This window comes from Sinocyclocheilus anshuiensis, unplaced genomic scaffold, assembly GCF_001515605.1.
Source record: "Sinocyclocheilus anshuiensis isolate Anshui unplaced genomic scaffold, SAMN03320099.WGS_v1.1 scaffold2088, whole genome shotgun sequence".
Taxonomy (NCBI): Eukaryota; Metazoa; Chordata; class Actinopteri; order Cypriniformes; family Cyprinidae; genus Sinocyclocheilus; species Sinocyclocheilus anshuiensis.
Window position 1 is genome coordinate 141,616 of NW_015542460.1, and position 15,631 is coordinate 157,246.

The 15,631-nt window shown below is 37.7% G+C and overlaps 2 protein-coding genes across 2 annotated transcripts in view; both read right to left on the reverse strand.

The window, feature by feature from the left end:
• The window catches only part of LOC107693776 (inactive phospholipase D5-like), a 42,356-nt gene extending 33,787 nt beyond the window's left edge, over nucleotides 1-8,569 (reverse strand). The window contains exon 1 of the mRNA XM_016493289.1: nucleotides 8,461-8,569. Within this exon, the coding sequence (XP_016348775.1) occupies nucleotides 8,461-8,466 (6 nt within the window). The 5' untranslated portion in view covers nucleotides 8,467-8,569. The remainder of the gene's footprint in view (nucleotides 1-8,460) is intronic.
• Nucleotides 8,570-13,243: 4,674 nt separating this feature from the next.
• Nucleotides 13,244-15,622, reverse strand: LOC107693786 (uncharacterized). Its single transcript, XM_016493297.1, has 3 exons — nucleotides 14,991-15,622; nucleotides 14,502-14,784; nucleotides 13,244-14,405 (listed from the first exon to the last, which is right to left on the reverse strand). Exons 1-3 carry the CDS (start codon nucleotides 15,248-15,250, stop codon nucleotides 13,737-13,739), a joined length of 1,212 nt encoding a protein of 403 aa, XP_016348783.1. The 5' UTR covers nucleotides 15,251-15,622; the 3' UTR covers nucleotides 13,244-13,736.
• Between the last annotated feature and the right edge of the window lie 9 nt (nucleotides 15,623-15,631).

Consider the following 15,631-nt stretch of genomic DNA (forward strand, 5'->3'; position numbering starts at 1 on the left):
TCCGCATCGCCGTAGTGCCATTTTGGAGAATATCCGCTGGACACAAGCAGCGTACGCTATTCTGTGTCAGACAATTGTGTGGAAAAACAGTATGTCCAGCTATAGACAGGTTCTAAAAGTTGCCTGGGCCGAGCATATCCACAAACTCATAGAAAATAACCAAAACAATCCAAGGTGTTTATTTAGCACAGTGGCTAGATTAACAAATAACCAGACGCCACCCGATCTAAATATTCCCTCACAGTTTAATAGTAATGACTTTATTAATTTCTTCTGTTAATACTGTTCATCGTCTGTTTGATTACGTCTTTAATCGATTTTTCTGTACATTTCTGCCATCTGTACATAAACTGACAGTCACCACTGATAAGCTACTACTAAATATTGCAGAAACTTAATTTTCTGTAAAGTTGCTTTGCAACGATTTGTATGGTAAAAAGCGCTATACAAATAAACTTGAACTGAATTGAATATACAACCAGAGCATCATGTGCTTCATTGAGGGACAAGGGTAGAAGGAGACGGTCTGCTTCAAAGCAGGTTATTGACTGTAGGCTGGAAGCTTATGATCAATAAGTCAATTAAAGCTGCATTAGGCCAGACATGGGATCCAGTGCTTGAGCTGAACTTTGTTGCAAGGCCACAGACTCCAGAGCACACGTCACAAAATCACCAATGTGGAGCACAGTGTGCAGAATGTCACGGCTGTCATGAGAGGAAACTCCATGTCACAGATTTTACTCATCACTGCTCTACATACACAAAAACAGCTAGCCTACTTGCAGGCAAAGGTGAGTTGATTTCAAATACACAAATAATTCACCATAAAGATATAAATCGACATATACAAAGTTTAATTTAACTTTATAATGGCAGCCAATTTTTTTTTTTCAATGGTCCAAAAGAAGTCCAATAAAGTGCATCCATCCATCATAAAAAGCCGGAGCCTTGTGGGGCACTTTTTATGATGGATGGATGCGCTTTATTGGACTTCTTTTGGACTATTGGAAAAAAAATTTCACTGCCATTATAAAGCTTGGAAGAGCCAGGACAATTTTTAATATAACTCTGATTGGATTTGTCTGAAAGAAAAAAGTCATATACACCTCGGATGGGTTGAGGGTGAATAAATCATGGGCTAATTTTAATTTTTGGGTGAACTACTTCTTTAATTGTTGTCCACTTGTTATTCCGTCTCACTCAGGAAATGTATTAGCTGACTTTGAGAGGCTGGGTTTTGAAGTAATCAAAAAAATTAAACGTTCACGTTGCACTACGAATAATTATCTTCATGGATGTAAGAAGTTGGCTAAAGAAAGCCCAAACTACCACAGCGCAAGACATAATAAATAAGTTAATAGTTAGTACGAAAGATGTTTAACAAAAATCATTGATATGAAAGATGTTTAACATATGCCAACTGAAAAAATGGCAAAGAAGAAATTAATAATACTCTGTATGTTCTCAAAAAAACATATAGAGGTGTAGGTGGGTATGTCCATCACCGTTTAATGTGTTTAGCTTGTTTTAGAAACACAGGAGGAAAGAATATAAAAATTTGTTAATATCAGACACCAAATAAGGATCAGAACCATTCTTTGCCTTTAGCATATTTTCAGCGTTTCTTGGTGTGCGTGTAATAGCACACTGCTGCACTGCTCATGCTCAACAGCCTCAAGGTCTTTGAGAGATAATGTGGAGTTCAGTGCTCCAGAATGCTTTGACCTCCTCCTAGTGCTCATGAAGCCACTCAAGCATCTAAACAGTGTGTTTGAATGCACTATAATCCTTAAACAGGACAGCATTACAAGCAACCCTGTTTTCACTCTTAAAGTGTCCAATACTGCTGCATGTCCAAGAGCTCTGCTGCTATACAGCGTTTTTTAACCGACACAGTCAGTAAGCCTACCACTAAACCAAACCACAACAATATAAAACATGGAACTGTCAGATAAACTTATGTATGCTTTTTGCATTTATTTTGGAATAAATTTTAGTATGAAAGTTTTTAGTGAATCATTATTTGTTCGTGAAAATGTTTGTACACAGCTTCCACGCACAAATTTGTGCGTACACATGCTAAGTGAAATAGACCCACTGTTTAAACTGTTTCCTTTTTAGACTATGCAATACGTCTGATCCCAAACAGGGTCAGAAATTAACTTTTCCTTTAAGGAGCAATATGTGCCCTGAGAAGTTAATCCTGAGGCCCAATAGAATTACACCAGTTTGCATGCAATTAGCCAAAGGTGTTCAAACCCATCTTACTTAGTGACGAGCAATGAGCAAGGGTTGCAGCACATTGGGCTATGGAAGATCAGTCTTCTGCATCTGAATAAATATGTACATCATCCACTTAAACTTGCTTGCTGTATTCGTAGCCCTGAATACTTTCCATTCCAAGGTGTTGAAACCACCATGTTTTGATTTGGACAGACAACACAGTAGTAGTGGCTTATATAAATCACCTTGGTGGAGTTTGGTTCCTACCAGCGAGGACATTTAGCCCACAAGTGGAGCTAAAGGGTCATGAGCAAGCAAAGCTTTTAGCAAAGCGATCGTCTGCAAGCTGTGCTATCGACATTCATTAAACGGGAACAAAAACTTTACTGGCTTAAATTGTATTTAATTTGTTTATAAAACATTTATCACCGAAATGCTGAGAACAATCAAACACATTTTGCACAACTCTGTTGCTTCCCCGGAGAAACACACGGCATCCACTGTTCCCTTAACACTGGGTTCTTTGGGAAGCTGATCAAGGTTATCTTTCCCTCACAACCAAAAATACACTTCTTTGGGGACATTGTTGATTTCGTGGTCTAAAAACAAAATGACAAATCCTTCTCGAGCAAGTCCTGTGCAGCACTGCCGATGACTTCTGTAAGCCAAATGAAGCACGTTGATGGGCTGCTCTCGCTCTGGTTGATGTGTGTGAGTGCTTTTCTGGAAGAAGTGCCCATACAAGAAATTCCGCCCTTTATAATGTCATACAGGGCCATACTCGAAAAAAGCTTTCCGAAACTTATACAAACCCTGAAAGAGTGAGTTTGGCACAGAAATACTACATCAATTTTGGAATAAATTTTAGTATGAAAGTTTTTAGTGAATCATTATTTGTTCGTGAAAATGTTTGTACACAGCTTCCACGCACAAATTTGTGCGTACACATGCTAAGTGAAATAGACCCACTGTTTAAACTGTTTCCTTTTTAGACTATGCAATACGTCTGATCCCAAACAGGGTCAGAAATTAACTTTTCCTTTAAGGAGCAATATGTGCCCTGAGAAGTTAATCCTGAGGCCCAATAGAATTACACCAGTTTGCATGCAATTAGCCAAAGGTGTTCAAACCCATCTTACTTAGTGACGAGCAATGAGCAAGGGTTGCAGCACATTGGGCTATGGAAGATCAGTCTTCTGCATCTGAATAAATATGTACATCATCCACTTAAACTTGCTTGCTGTATTCGTAGCCCTGAATACTTTCCATTCCAAGGTGTTGAAACCACCATGTTTTGATTTGGACAGACAACACAGTAGTAGTGGCTTATATAAATCACCTTGGTGGAGTTTGGTTCCTACCAGCGAGGACATTTAGCCCACAAGTGGAGCTAAAGGGTCATGAGCAAGCAAAGCTTTTAGCAAAGCGATCGTCTGCAAGCTGTGCTATCGACATTCATTAAACGGGAACAAAAACTTTACTGGCTTAAATTGTATTTAATTTGTTTATAAAACATTTATCACCGAAATGCTGAGAACAATCAAACACATTTTGCACAACTCTGTTGCTTCCCCGGAGAAACACACGGCATCCACTGTTCCCTTAACACTGGGTTCTTTGGGAAGCTGATCAAGGTTATCTTTCCCTCACAACCAAAAATACACTTCTTTGGGGACATTGTTGATTTCGTGGTCTAAAAACAAAATGACAAATCCTTCTCGAGCAAGTCCTGTGCAGCACTGCCGATGACTTCTGTAAGCCAAATGAAGCACGTTGATGGGCTGCTCTCGCTCTGGTTGATGTGTGTGAGTGCTTTTCTGGAAGAAGTGCCCATACAAGAAATTCCGCCCTTTATAATGTCATACAGGGCCATACTCGAAAAAAGCTTTCCGAAACTTATACAAACCCTGAAAGAGTGTGTTTGGCACAGAAATACTCCATCATACTTCCAACTCGTTCTTTATAAACTTTGACCATGTTTAGCATGAGAATTCAACTCTTTAACAGTGTAAATAAGTCAGAATGCATGAAATAGCATTAGACCTCCCCTTTAACAGGAAGCCAGTGTTAATGATAAAGAACAGGAGAGATATGCTCAATGGTGGAGGTTCTAGTAATTATTTGGGCAGCTGAGTTCTGGACCAACTTAAGTTTATGAAGAAGTTTGTGAGGTGACCCAAATAAGAAAGAATTACAATAATCAATGCGCAAAATAACTAGAGCGTGTACAGGAATGGCTGTGGTATTGCGTGTGAGAAATGAACGAAGACGGCTGATGTTTCGCAAGTGGAAATATGCAGACCGAGTAACATTGTTCACATGAGTTTTAAAGGACTAAGGACGACACCCAGTCTCTTAACCTGAGAAGATGGGGAGATTACAGAATTATCAATAGAAAGTGAAAAGCTGTTGTATTTTGCCTGATTGGATTTAGTGTCAATGAGAAGGACCTCGGTTTATCAGCATTTAGCTTGAGGAAAATGTGCGAAAACCAGGATTTGATCTTTTGTAGACAGTCCAAAAGGGCAGGAGGAGGAAGGGTAGAATTTGGCTTGGCGGACAAATAGAGCTGGGTGTCGTCTGCAAAGCAAAGAAAGTCAAGACAGAGCCTTGAGGAACACCAGTGGTGACAGATGAAGAGTATGATCTGACATTTTTAAGCTGGACAAACTGAGTGTGCCCAGAGAAATAAGATCTAAACCAGGTGAGAGAAACTTGTTGACCCGAGGACCACATCAAGGTTTTTGAATATAAGTGAGGGGCCACAAAAATATTAAGTAACCAGTATTAACATCTCCATTGTTGTTCAGTTACAAAAAAAAAAAAAAACAGGACAGGACAGGACAGGACAAATAAACTTGTGAAATATTATTATGGTAGTGCATCAAAATTCAATGTCATCAGTTTGCCAAAAAGAACACAGAACATTTTACGCACCATTCACACATGGTGAGGAGCAGGTGTACATTTCTTTCGTACCAACTACCATGAATTTGAAAGTTTACATCAGAACGGCTTTACGAACGATTTCCACAACAATTCGTTCTCCTCATGTTTCATGAATCAGGCCCATTGTTTTCACAGTACAGTTGATTATTTCTGTTAAGTTTGTCTGTGGATGATAGCTGGGGTCCACTCCCACTTTACTCCTTTCTTTTTGAGGTGGTTCAGTAAAGCAGCAATGTCTTTTCTATTCTATTTTTGACATGACACACTTGAGCTACTCCTGACAACAGGACAAATGGAGATAGAAAGCTTTTTGGATTGTCCACTTTGACATTTCCAGTTTTAACAGCATGTTTGCATCTCTGCACAGCCCTCTGAAGGACCCCAACATCAGAAAGTGGATGGTTTATTTATAACAAGGGTTCTCAAACCTGTTCTGGAGCACTGCACATTTTGCATGTCTCCCTCACCTAACACACCTGATTGAAATAGCGGCCAGTGCTGTGATGGGCTACCTTCATTGCACCGTATCCATGCCCTCCTTTACAGCATGTTGTGGTTTAGATACTCAAAATGGCAAGTGCTGTGATACAACCATACATGTTTGAGCCCGAGGGAGAAGAAATTTAATCAATGCAAACAGATAATTGCAACAGTCTATTTCAGTGTGGCAAATGCATTGGCTTCCTCAATTTCTTAATTTTAAGTATATATTTTTTAAAGGTTTTAACATTTTAATAGGAAGGCTAGGCAAGCTTTTTGGAGGTGCAGTTTCTTTACATTCACTTACAGAACAATGTCTGAGTTTGACGGTCTTACTCAGCATCTTTATCCAATAGCAGCATGGCTCTTGTGATTGATGGACAGACATGAGTTGTTCAGAACACTCCTCCTTGATAACATACAAAGACTCATATTAAGAGGCGTGTCGAGGAGAATCATGATGTCACAATCCTCCCAACTTCAAATGCAGGCATTTCAGACGGCTAGAAAAGAATAATTCATATTTTAAACTGAGGAGTTAGTTTTGAGTTCTGAAGCTTGCAGTGTGTTTTTATTGTAGAGTAACCTCTCATATGTGTAAATATCAAGAACATTTTCATTCTCTATTTCGTGAGCCCTTTAAGAGAGGAGAGTGTTTCTGACAGAGGGTCAGAATGAGGGTCAGAATAACTTTTCTTTTTTTCTTTTTTGCAAATATATGACATATACCAACATTACAAGTGAACCATAATGAACCCTAATAATAGTTTTTCTTGGAAACACTTTACGATAAGGTTCATGTTAGTTAATGTAATGTAACAAGTCATTCATTGTTCGTTTACGTTAATTCACAGTGCAATAACTAATATTAACAAGCACAACTTTTGATTGTAATAATGCATTAGTAAACGTTGGAATTAACATTAACTAAGATTAATAAATGCTGTAGAAGTATAGTTCATTCTTAGTTCATGTTAACTAATGTTGACTAATGAACCCGATTGTAAAGTCTTACCCTTTTCTTTAATTTAATAAACTGTAAATTATTGCACATCTTTATTTGAATGAATTTAAGCATGTATTTTCACCCGCAGGGATGATAGCATGTGTACTGTGTCACTGAAACATATTCAGATTTCACAAAATCAGACCTTCAACAGAAATAAATAAAATACAAAACTCAATTCCATTTTTCCTTCACTATAAAATGAAACAGAAAAACTAGGTAGATTAGCATAAAGTATTAGACAACAGTAAATCTGTAGCGGATTGCACACATGGCATCAAATTTCACTGGGCCAAATGTGAGGAGGTTATGATAGCGCATTGATCTGTTAACTCCCATCAAAGAATGGGCACAGATTACGTCCCCTGCACTTTTGATCAAAGCTGAATGCATCCAGTGTTTTAACTTGCATGTTACAGTCGCTTTTAACCAAAATATTAATAGAAGTGGCCATTTTCATTTCATAAATAAAGTGACTGACTTGGCTGTTATAATAACTTCAAACACTGTGCAGCTGTTTAGCATAGTAGCCATGGTAAAAACATGCTCTGCCCTGCCATTTTTACTTCATAATTCAATAGAAAAGGCTTTGCTGAAACAAAATCATCAACCATATAATGGATATGTGCATATGTAGCATTTAAAATTATTTCGTTTAGAAGAAGTATGCATTAAATGTTCTAATATAGGTCTTAACTTAATAGGGTTCTCTTTATTATTACGTAACTTTTTTTTTTGTATTGAGAATAAATTGAACAAGATATAGGCAGCAACAAACAAAAGAAACCACATATAAGAACTGACAAAAAAAAAAAAAAACTTTTTTTCTGTTGTAAAAATGAAACCTGTCAATTAGAGGTCAGAAAAAAATGCTGTTGCACTTGACACACTGTTCCTCTTACTTCTGAAATGATGGCTGCACAGCTGAGATAATGCTCTTGATTGCAGTGAGGCTGTTATTCTGGTGCCGTCGCATGCATCACCTCTCTCTGCAGAGCCCTGGACAGACCAGCTTTTACTGACATGACTGACCTGCACTTGCTACATAACGGTGAACTCCAGCAGTCGCCAGATAATCATAAACCTTACTCCAGGAGGACCAAACACGTCATAAGAGTACTGTATGCTAAACCACAACTAACTAGAAAGAGCATAATTGCCAGCCGTTGGGAAAACATGTTATGACTAATCTGTTGTTCATCTGAGTCATTTTTAAACATAACCTGATTTTGTATCTGATCATTAAATCTGGAAATGTCATTTTAATGTTACTTCAAATTCCCAAATGAAAATGCTGTAATGTTTCACTATTGCATGCTCAGAAAACGCTTCTGCTTGCCTGTAGATACCTGCACCAGAACAGCATCCTCCCTCCGTTTACTACCAGGTTTGGTGTATTGGAACAGCTTGTGTAAAACCCTTCAATCTGCACCTTTAAGAAACAACTTAAACACACAGCAGAGCCTCCACCAAATGAAACACATCGTCTCACGCTAGCACTCCATCACTCCCACTACCCTTCACCATAATGCACATTTAATTCAAACCTATAGGAGACTACAGGAGGAGAGCTGTCAGAGAGCACCTCCGAACAGCACAGCCAGCTGCTTGACTACTTGATTTGAGAAATAAATCAGTTGAGCCGTTTGGATCATGTACATCATTCTGTGCATTCTCTCTTGTGAAAGCTACAAAACTAGCAGTCAGTACTTCCAACATCAGTTCTTCGCAGCCCTTTCTGAATGTGTGATGCTGAAGGGATGCTGCGTCCACATGCGCTTGATTAATGGGCGAACACTCACCTTCATGATGGACTCTGAGTGTCGCTGCGCAGCGCGTGAAGCTCAACCCCAGGCTCTGATCAGGGACGGACGCAGCCCTTTATTGATTGTGAAATGTCTCGGACTGAAAGGCACAGTTTTCCAGCAGCTCCTCACTCCACCCTCTGCATGAGGATGATCGCTCCATCCCTGCTGTGTGAGACACAACCTCTTCATCCACTCCAGCCAATGAGAGACCAGCTGCGCTCTAACTCCACCTACAAGCACAGACCCACAACGAGAACTTGAAAAACACTCATTCAGAGTTTGAGTTATGCACACATTCACGCACACACTGATTAATCAATCATAAGAGTTGATTTGAACTAAAAACTGAAAATCTGTGCAAAGTACATGCACAGGAACACACCTATTACATTAAAACCAAAAATATTATTAATTTAATCCACTAAAGTAAGAAAACTATGGTTGCTAACAACATAACAAACATGCATAAAACCAAAGCACTGATTAAAGACACCTGATTTCAAATCTGTTTGGCGAGAGATGCACACAATCAGGACTTATGTTTGATCACACAGAATGACTGCAGTCATGCAAAACATCTCCTATTCAGCGTTTTACATCATGTGATGCGATTTATTCTTATTTCCAGAGGGGAGCGCTGTTTGATCTGTCTTCAACAGATGACACACACACACACACACACACACACACACACACACACACACAGGTTTTCAAATTGCATGGGGAATTTTAAAAACCACAGTTTAGTATGTTTTTTAGGCCATTTGGTTTACGGAGACACATGTCCTCATAAACCATGTTTATGTTGTAGTACTCATGTCATTATACACACTTGTGTCCTCAAACCATGTATTCAAGCAGGCACTCTCTCTCTCACACACACACAAGGCATGATAAACACACTACACCAAAATGACCAGAACTGATCAGACACAATAAAAGATGATAAAATGACTAGGAGTAAAACACTGAACACAGCCAGGCAACATACACTAAGTACTTGTGCCAGCTAGATTTCATCTGTAATAACGATTTCAAATTACTGTTTTAAAGTTCCTAAAAGAAAATCAATCATTTTTAAATCAACAATTCATGAACACATATTACAGTTTTTGTTGAAAGAAGCATTTACATAAATGCACATTTAAAACTAGAACATTCCATAACTTAAAATATCATTAAATTGCTATTAATTAAATAATGAATTTCATTTTTCGTTTTGTTTTGACCCACACCACCTGCACGTGATAGTGGGATAAAGCAGCACTTTTATAGTTTAAGGTTTTGGCATGCACACACATATAACCACACGATATATATATCTAAAAAGCTCAACCTAATGTGCCACAGTCCAGAAAGGTGTGGAATTCATCAAATCAGCAAAGTAACTGTGACACTATGTTTTTCTCCTGTAGCCTATATATCCCTCTGATCATCAGAGCAAGTGCTGCGATAGTTTAGCACCTGCCACCTGAGGAGAGGAGCTAAACGTTTTCAGATCACCTTTACAGAGGCAGCAGGTGAGTTGCTGTAGACTGTAGGCTCTCTACACAACTATAAATCTATGTGAATAAAATCTGTAAAATCCTGTAGGCCTACTCGTCCACTAGAGGGAGCTGCAGCCTGTCAATTCTATGCGTGCAACTTTTTTCATAGGAAGCACCCTTGAACATGTTATGTGGGTTTAGACTGAGATATCCTGTGACACAGAAGAACAAAGAATGAAATTAATACATCAAGTACCGGTAAGTAATTTAAATAAGTATTTTCACGTATAGTGGGGTATTGTGGCATTAGATACAAGAGAAAGAGAAGTGTGGATATTACACTTGAGAATGAAACAGATCAAGTTTGATTGTAGCTGAGTGATTTCTACACAAGATTTTACAATTTCACACTGATAATCATACTCATAAGAACAGCATTAGGATGCATGTAAACTTATTTTAAAGATGCATGGTAAACACTTTGCAGAACGTGCTTCAGTGATTCTGTTTTCTATTCTACAATTTCACACTGATAATCATACACATAAGAACAGCATTAGGATGCATGTAAACTTATTTTAAAGATGCATGGTAAACACTTTGCAGAACGTGCTTCAGTGATTCTGTTTTCTAGACTGCATCGATTGCTCCTGAGGATTTGTCCTCATTTCTGACGGTGTGTTATATGATCTTGGTCCGGCTCCGAGCATCTGGACCTGCAGCTCTGACTACACCATCTCTCTACAGCGGTCGGTCAAATTCACTTTCAGTTATCCAAGACCAACTGCTGTCTATTATCTCGAAAAGCTGCTTGCCACACTCACATTTTTCACATTTCAAATCTGACATGAAATGGCTTATAAATGTCAAAACTATGAAAATATCTTCAGCTTGTTTAAAGGCAGTATTTCAGGAATTCACTCCAAGCCCACTGGCCAGGTCCAGCATCACATTCTCTCTGAGTACACACTTCTGTTGAAACTATTACAACTCATAGAGTCACAACAGCATAACTCTAGATATCTTGAACTGGATTTCGGACTAGTTACAGTTTCATAATACATAACATATTGGAATTCTTCTTTGTCAAATCGCAGATATCTGCGATTTAATTATGGATATCTCTATATTTGGTTTTTGGCTAGGAAATACTTTATTTGTACTTGTCTGCATTCAGCTTTTTGACTGGCAAAAAATATCAAATCAGTATAGATATCTGGAATTAACATCCTCACTATTGAAAATTATTTTAAAAATATAAGAAATGCTAAAGCTTTGCCAAGCCAATTAACCAAATTAACCATTCTGTCAAAGAATTGTCTTTATAATAAAGGCCCTGTATGTTTGGGTCATTTTAAGTGGAATTATACAGAAACAGAAAACACCTAGTGGAGGTAGATGTAGAAATGACACAGAGAGGACACTAGCAGGATTATTTTCCTAAAGTAAAGTAGTGGAAGTTTTTGCCTTGGCATAAAAAAATTAAGGTAGCCTATTTAATAAAAGGTCTTTAAGACTTTATCACAATTCTGACTTCTCACAATTCCTTTATAGTTAATATCTTGAAATTTCGATTTAACATCTTGCATTTTTTTTTCCTTTAAATTGTGAGTTTCTTTAAATATCAACAGTGGTAAACAGTGAGTTAATTAATTACATCTGATTAATAATAATGTTTTGAATATTAATGTTCCAGGTCTCTTGTATCCCCAACTATGTTTTTGCTGTTAAATACAAAGATTTAAAAATGACAAGTAAATATTTTATTCTACACATTTAATTTTTTTATGATAATTTGTGACTACAATCAGTAAAGTGGGACACATTTTCAGCTCACTTGTGCTTAAATTACACAATTGCTTACAATAGGACAAACAGAAAAAAAACAGTAATATTGTTAAATATCATTACAATTTTAAATATTTCCTATTTGAATATATTGGAAAATGTTATTTATTCCTGTTATGTGAATCTGAATTTTCAGAAGCCATTTCAGAAGCAGTTAGCAGATTTATTTATACCTTTTATAGCATATCAACAGTCCAGCTGTCTCAGTTGTGGTGTTAGAAGAGTGTAATCTTGTTATATGTACTGTATATATATATCTATCTGACCTTCTGCGTGAGCTCTCAACCAATGATTCACTGGAGCTGTGTTCCCTCATTTGCACACGGAAAAGTAAGAAGAAATAAATTAATAAATAAATCTGGAAATAAATACACGTGGGAATAAAAAATAATAAATACATACATAAATAAATTAAATTAAAACAAATGCAAAAAGAAATACATAAAATAATATAATACATAAAGGGAAATTACAAATGAACTATATTTGTTTTTATCAAGCCATTTATTCCTTTATTTATGTTCCGGTCATTTTATTTATTTATTTATCTATATATTTATTCGTTTTTAATGTCTGCAGGTTTGGTCCTCCATAGGACATTACCTGAGAAGTTACTGTAAATACGTCAGCAAACTGCGCTCTTTCAAGGACGTGCATTTAATGCATGGCCAAAGTAAGAACATCATCTAAGTGTTTAAAACATGCAAAGTAGGATTGCCAACTGTTCCCGTATTTAAGTAACATTACATATTGAATCCATATGGAAAGCAGTTTATCGTGTCACGCCCAGTTTAGGGAGCTACACACTCTCACAAACACAAAAACAAACAAGAGCGCATTAGTTGAAACTGTAATAATAACATATTTGGCAAACTCTTCTGTGCATATGATGTAAACATGTTTCTATTTACAAAGTTTGCAGCATTGAGCAGTGCAGCCAATCACAGACACGTCTGTTAAACCGGTGAACTGAGATGAGTGACAGGCTCAGTGCAACTGAAATGATAAATGCAGCACTCTTTGCATGTATTCTAGGCTATCTGTAATGCATTCAGAATTTTAATAAAAGGGTTTTTTTTTTTTCGTTTTTTTTTTCATGATGCTAAGAGGAATGTCCCCTCACTAAAGTTAAGCTATAGTTTAGTTATTCTATATAAATGCTAAAATTAATCTCAGACATGAACATATTTGCTTTGCTTCATTCATGTACAATATATATTTCCTTTTAGAATTCATTTGTTTGTGTATACACACACACACACACACAAACTTATTAATTCTAAAAGGAAATATATATTAAAAATAAATAAATAACTTTATATAATAAATATATAATATTCTATTTTAACTAATGCCTAAGTGTCTTCGTCTTATGTATATATAATAAGTATTGTACCATTATGATGATGATGATGATAATACAGTTTTTTCCAATTGCTAACACACAATTTTTCAAACTAGTCTGGTTTTATCAAAAAACTTAACACAATTCACAAAACCACACACCCAAACTGCAAAATACCTCATATATCCTGCAAAATGAAGCACTGCAACCGAAACTACACATAGCATTATCAAAAGCAAACTTTTGCATGAAATGGCACACACTTCATTCATATTACCAGATTTTTGCCTAACCAACTACACACTGTTGGGCATAATGAAAAGCACCCCCATCTTTAGTATGCTTTGCCATAATACTAAAATATGTATCAGATTGTTCACATGCACAGAAATATTTGCAGATACACACACACATGCTGTTGCAACATTTATTTATTTGTTTTCACTACAGTCAACAAGTCAGTGCAACATATGCACAGCAGATATATTTACATGGGACTGAACAAAAATATTCTTACAAAAAACAGTAAACTGAAAAAGAAAATTTCAGAAAAAATATATTACAGTAAAACAAAGAGGCAAGAAAAATAATTAGGCAGCATCTTGCCGCACAGCCGGGTCTGGCCACAACGCCTCGTCAACATCACAGGCAATATCTTCCCTTGCCAGACATCGAGGGAAGAAGCGCCTTGAGTGCCTTATCCATCCCTGAATTGCACCCACATCAATCTCATCACATGCCTCTTCCATGGCCTGCACAAGAGGCATGCGCACAAAGGGCTGCCGGTCGTATACCTTCCACCGCCATGCCGAAAAGAACTCTTCTATGGGGTTCAGAAATGGTGAGTATGGTGGGAGGTATTGCACAAGAAATGTTGGGTGGTCAGCAAACCAGTTTTGGACTGGGGCTGCACGATGAAAGCTCACGTTGTCCCATACTACAACGTACCGGTTTCTTTGATGGTCTGCATCATTCATACGCTCTGGTGGTATGAGAATGTTTTGAAGTCTGTCCAGAAATGTGAGAATATGGGCTGTGTTGTATGGTCCAAGGTTGGCATGACGGTGGAGGACACCATGCATACTGGAGATGGCAGCGCACATTGTGATGTTCCCACCACGTTGGCCAGGAACATCTATAATGGCTCTGTGGCCAATGACGTTTCTCCCCCTTCTTCTGGTCTTTGCTAGGTTGAACCCAGCCTCATCTATAAAGATGAACTCATGTGGGATTGCATGAGCATCCATTTCCAGTACTCCCTGAAAACAAAGAACAAAAATCAGTCAATATGGTGTTATCCAGTACACTGGGAAACAATGTTGCGTGTAGTGTACTGCAGTCAATATAGTACTTACATCCACATATGCTCGTCTGAACTCTTTGTTTCTTTGAGAGTTTCTCTCAAACGGCACCTTATAAAGTTGTTTCATTCTGATTTGGTTTCGCTTGAGAATGCGAGCCAATGTGGACAGACTGACTCGTTGAATGTTGTTGAATAAGGTGTTGTCTTGGATGATGTGGCTTTGAATTTCTCGTAATCTGATTTCATTATTTTCCAAAACCAAGTTTACAATGGCAGCTTCCTGTACCCCGGTGAACATTTGGCCCCTTCCTCCACCATGGTGTCGTCTCTCAGTCCTTCAGAAAAAATAAAATAAAAATATATATAGGGCTTGGACAATGCAGCCTAAATATTTTCCCCCACAGTAGAGTACATTGTACAGGAAACTTGTACAGTTCATGAATGGCTGATGTCATACACTATGTAAACAGGTGTCACCCAACAGATACACTATGACATGGGGTATACTACATGTGTACTACATGAAATTTTGGTTACATACCTGTTCTCCAGTCTAAAGGTCCGGATGACAGAGGCGACAGTAAAACGGCTCAAGTTTGGCTGCACTCGCTGTCCAGCCTCACGCATTGTCAGCCCATGGTTGATGACATGATCTACTAAGGTTGCTCTGATTTCATTTGAAAGTGTTTGTCTTCTTTGGCCATGAACTCCTCTACCTGCTCTACCCCTACCTCTCACTCTTCCTCCCCCTCTTATTCTCAACCTCCCTCTTCCTCTTCCTCTCTCTGCAATGTCTTCCATTGTGGTTGTAAAAAAAAGGTTCTCACCTGTGGTCTTTTCACAGTGCTTACATCCTGATTGAAGTGTTAACAATTAACCATTGAGGTGTTTGGCCAGGTGGCACATGTAATTGGCCAAGTAGCTCATGTAGTGTCATTTTGAATGGCAGTGTTTTGAAATGGCAAACATGTGACTTTATGTCAGATTGTTGTGTCTTATGCAGAGAACTGTGTTCAGTGCATTTAAAAAGTGCCATTTTGAAATGCAAAATGTGTGTAAAGCAGAAAATGTGTTTAGACTTTTGGAGACTTGAGAAGAAGTTTTGCTCTCTGTGTGTCAGTTTAAATAATTGTGCTGTGCATGTCATTTTAGTGTGTTAGCAATTGGAAAAAACTGTAAACA

Coding starts and splice junctions, on each gene's coding strand:
- LOC107693786 (XM_016493297.1), bottom strand. CDS start 15,250: ATGGAAGACATTGCAGAGAGAGGAAGAGGAAGAGGGAGGTTGAGAATA. Junction 14,785..14,990: donor ACCTTTAGACTGGAGAACAG/GTATGTAACCAA, acceptor TTTTTTCTGAAG/GACTGAGAGACGACACCATG. Junction 14,406..14,501: donor TCAGACGAGCATATGTGGAT/GTAAGTACTATA, acceptor CTTTGTTTTCAG/GGAGTACTGGAAATGGATGC.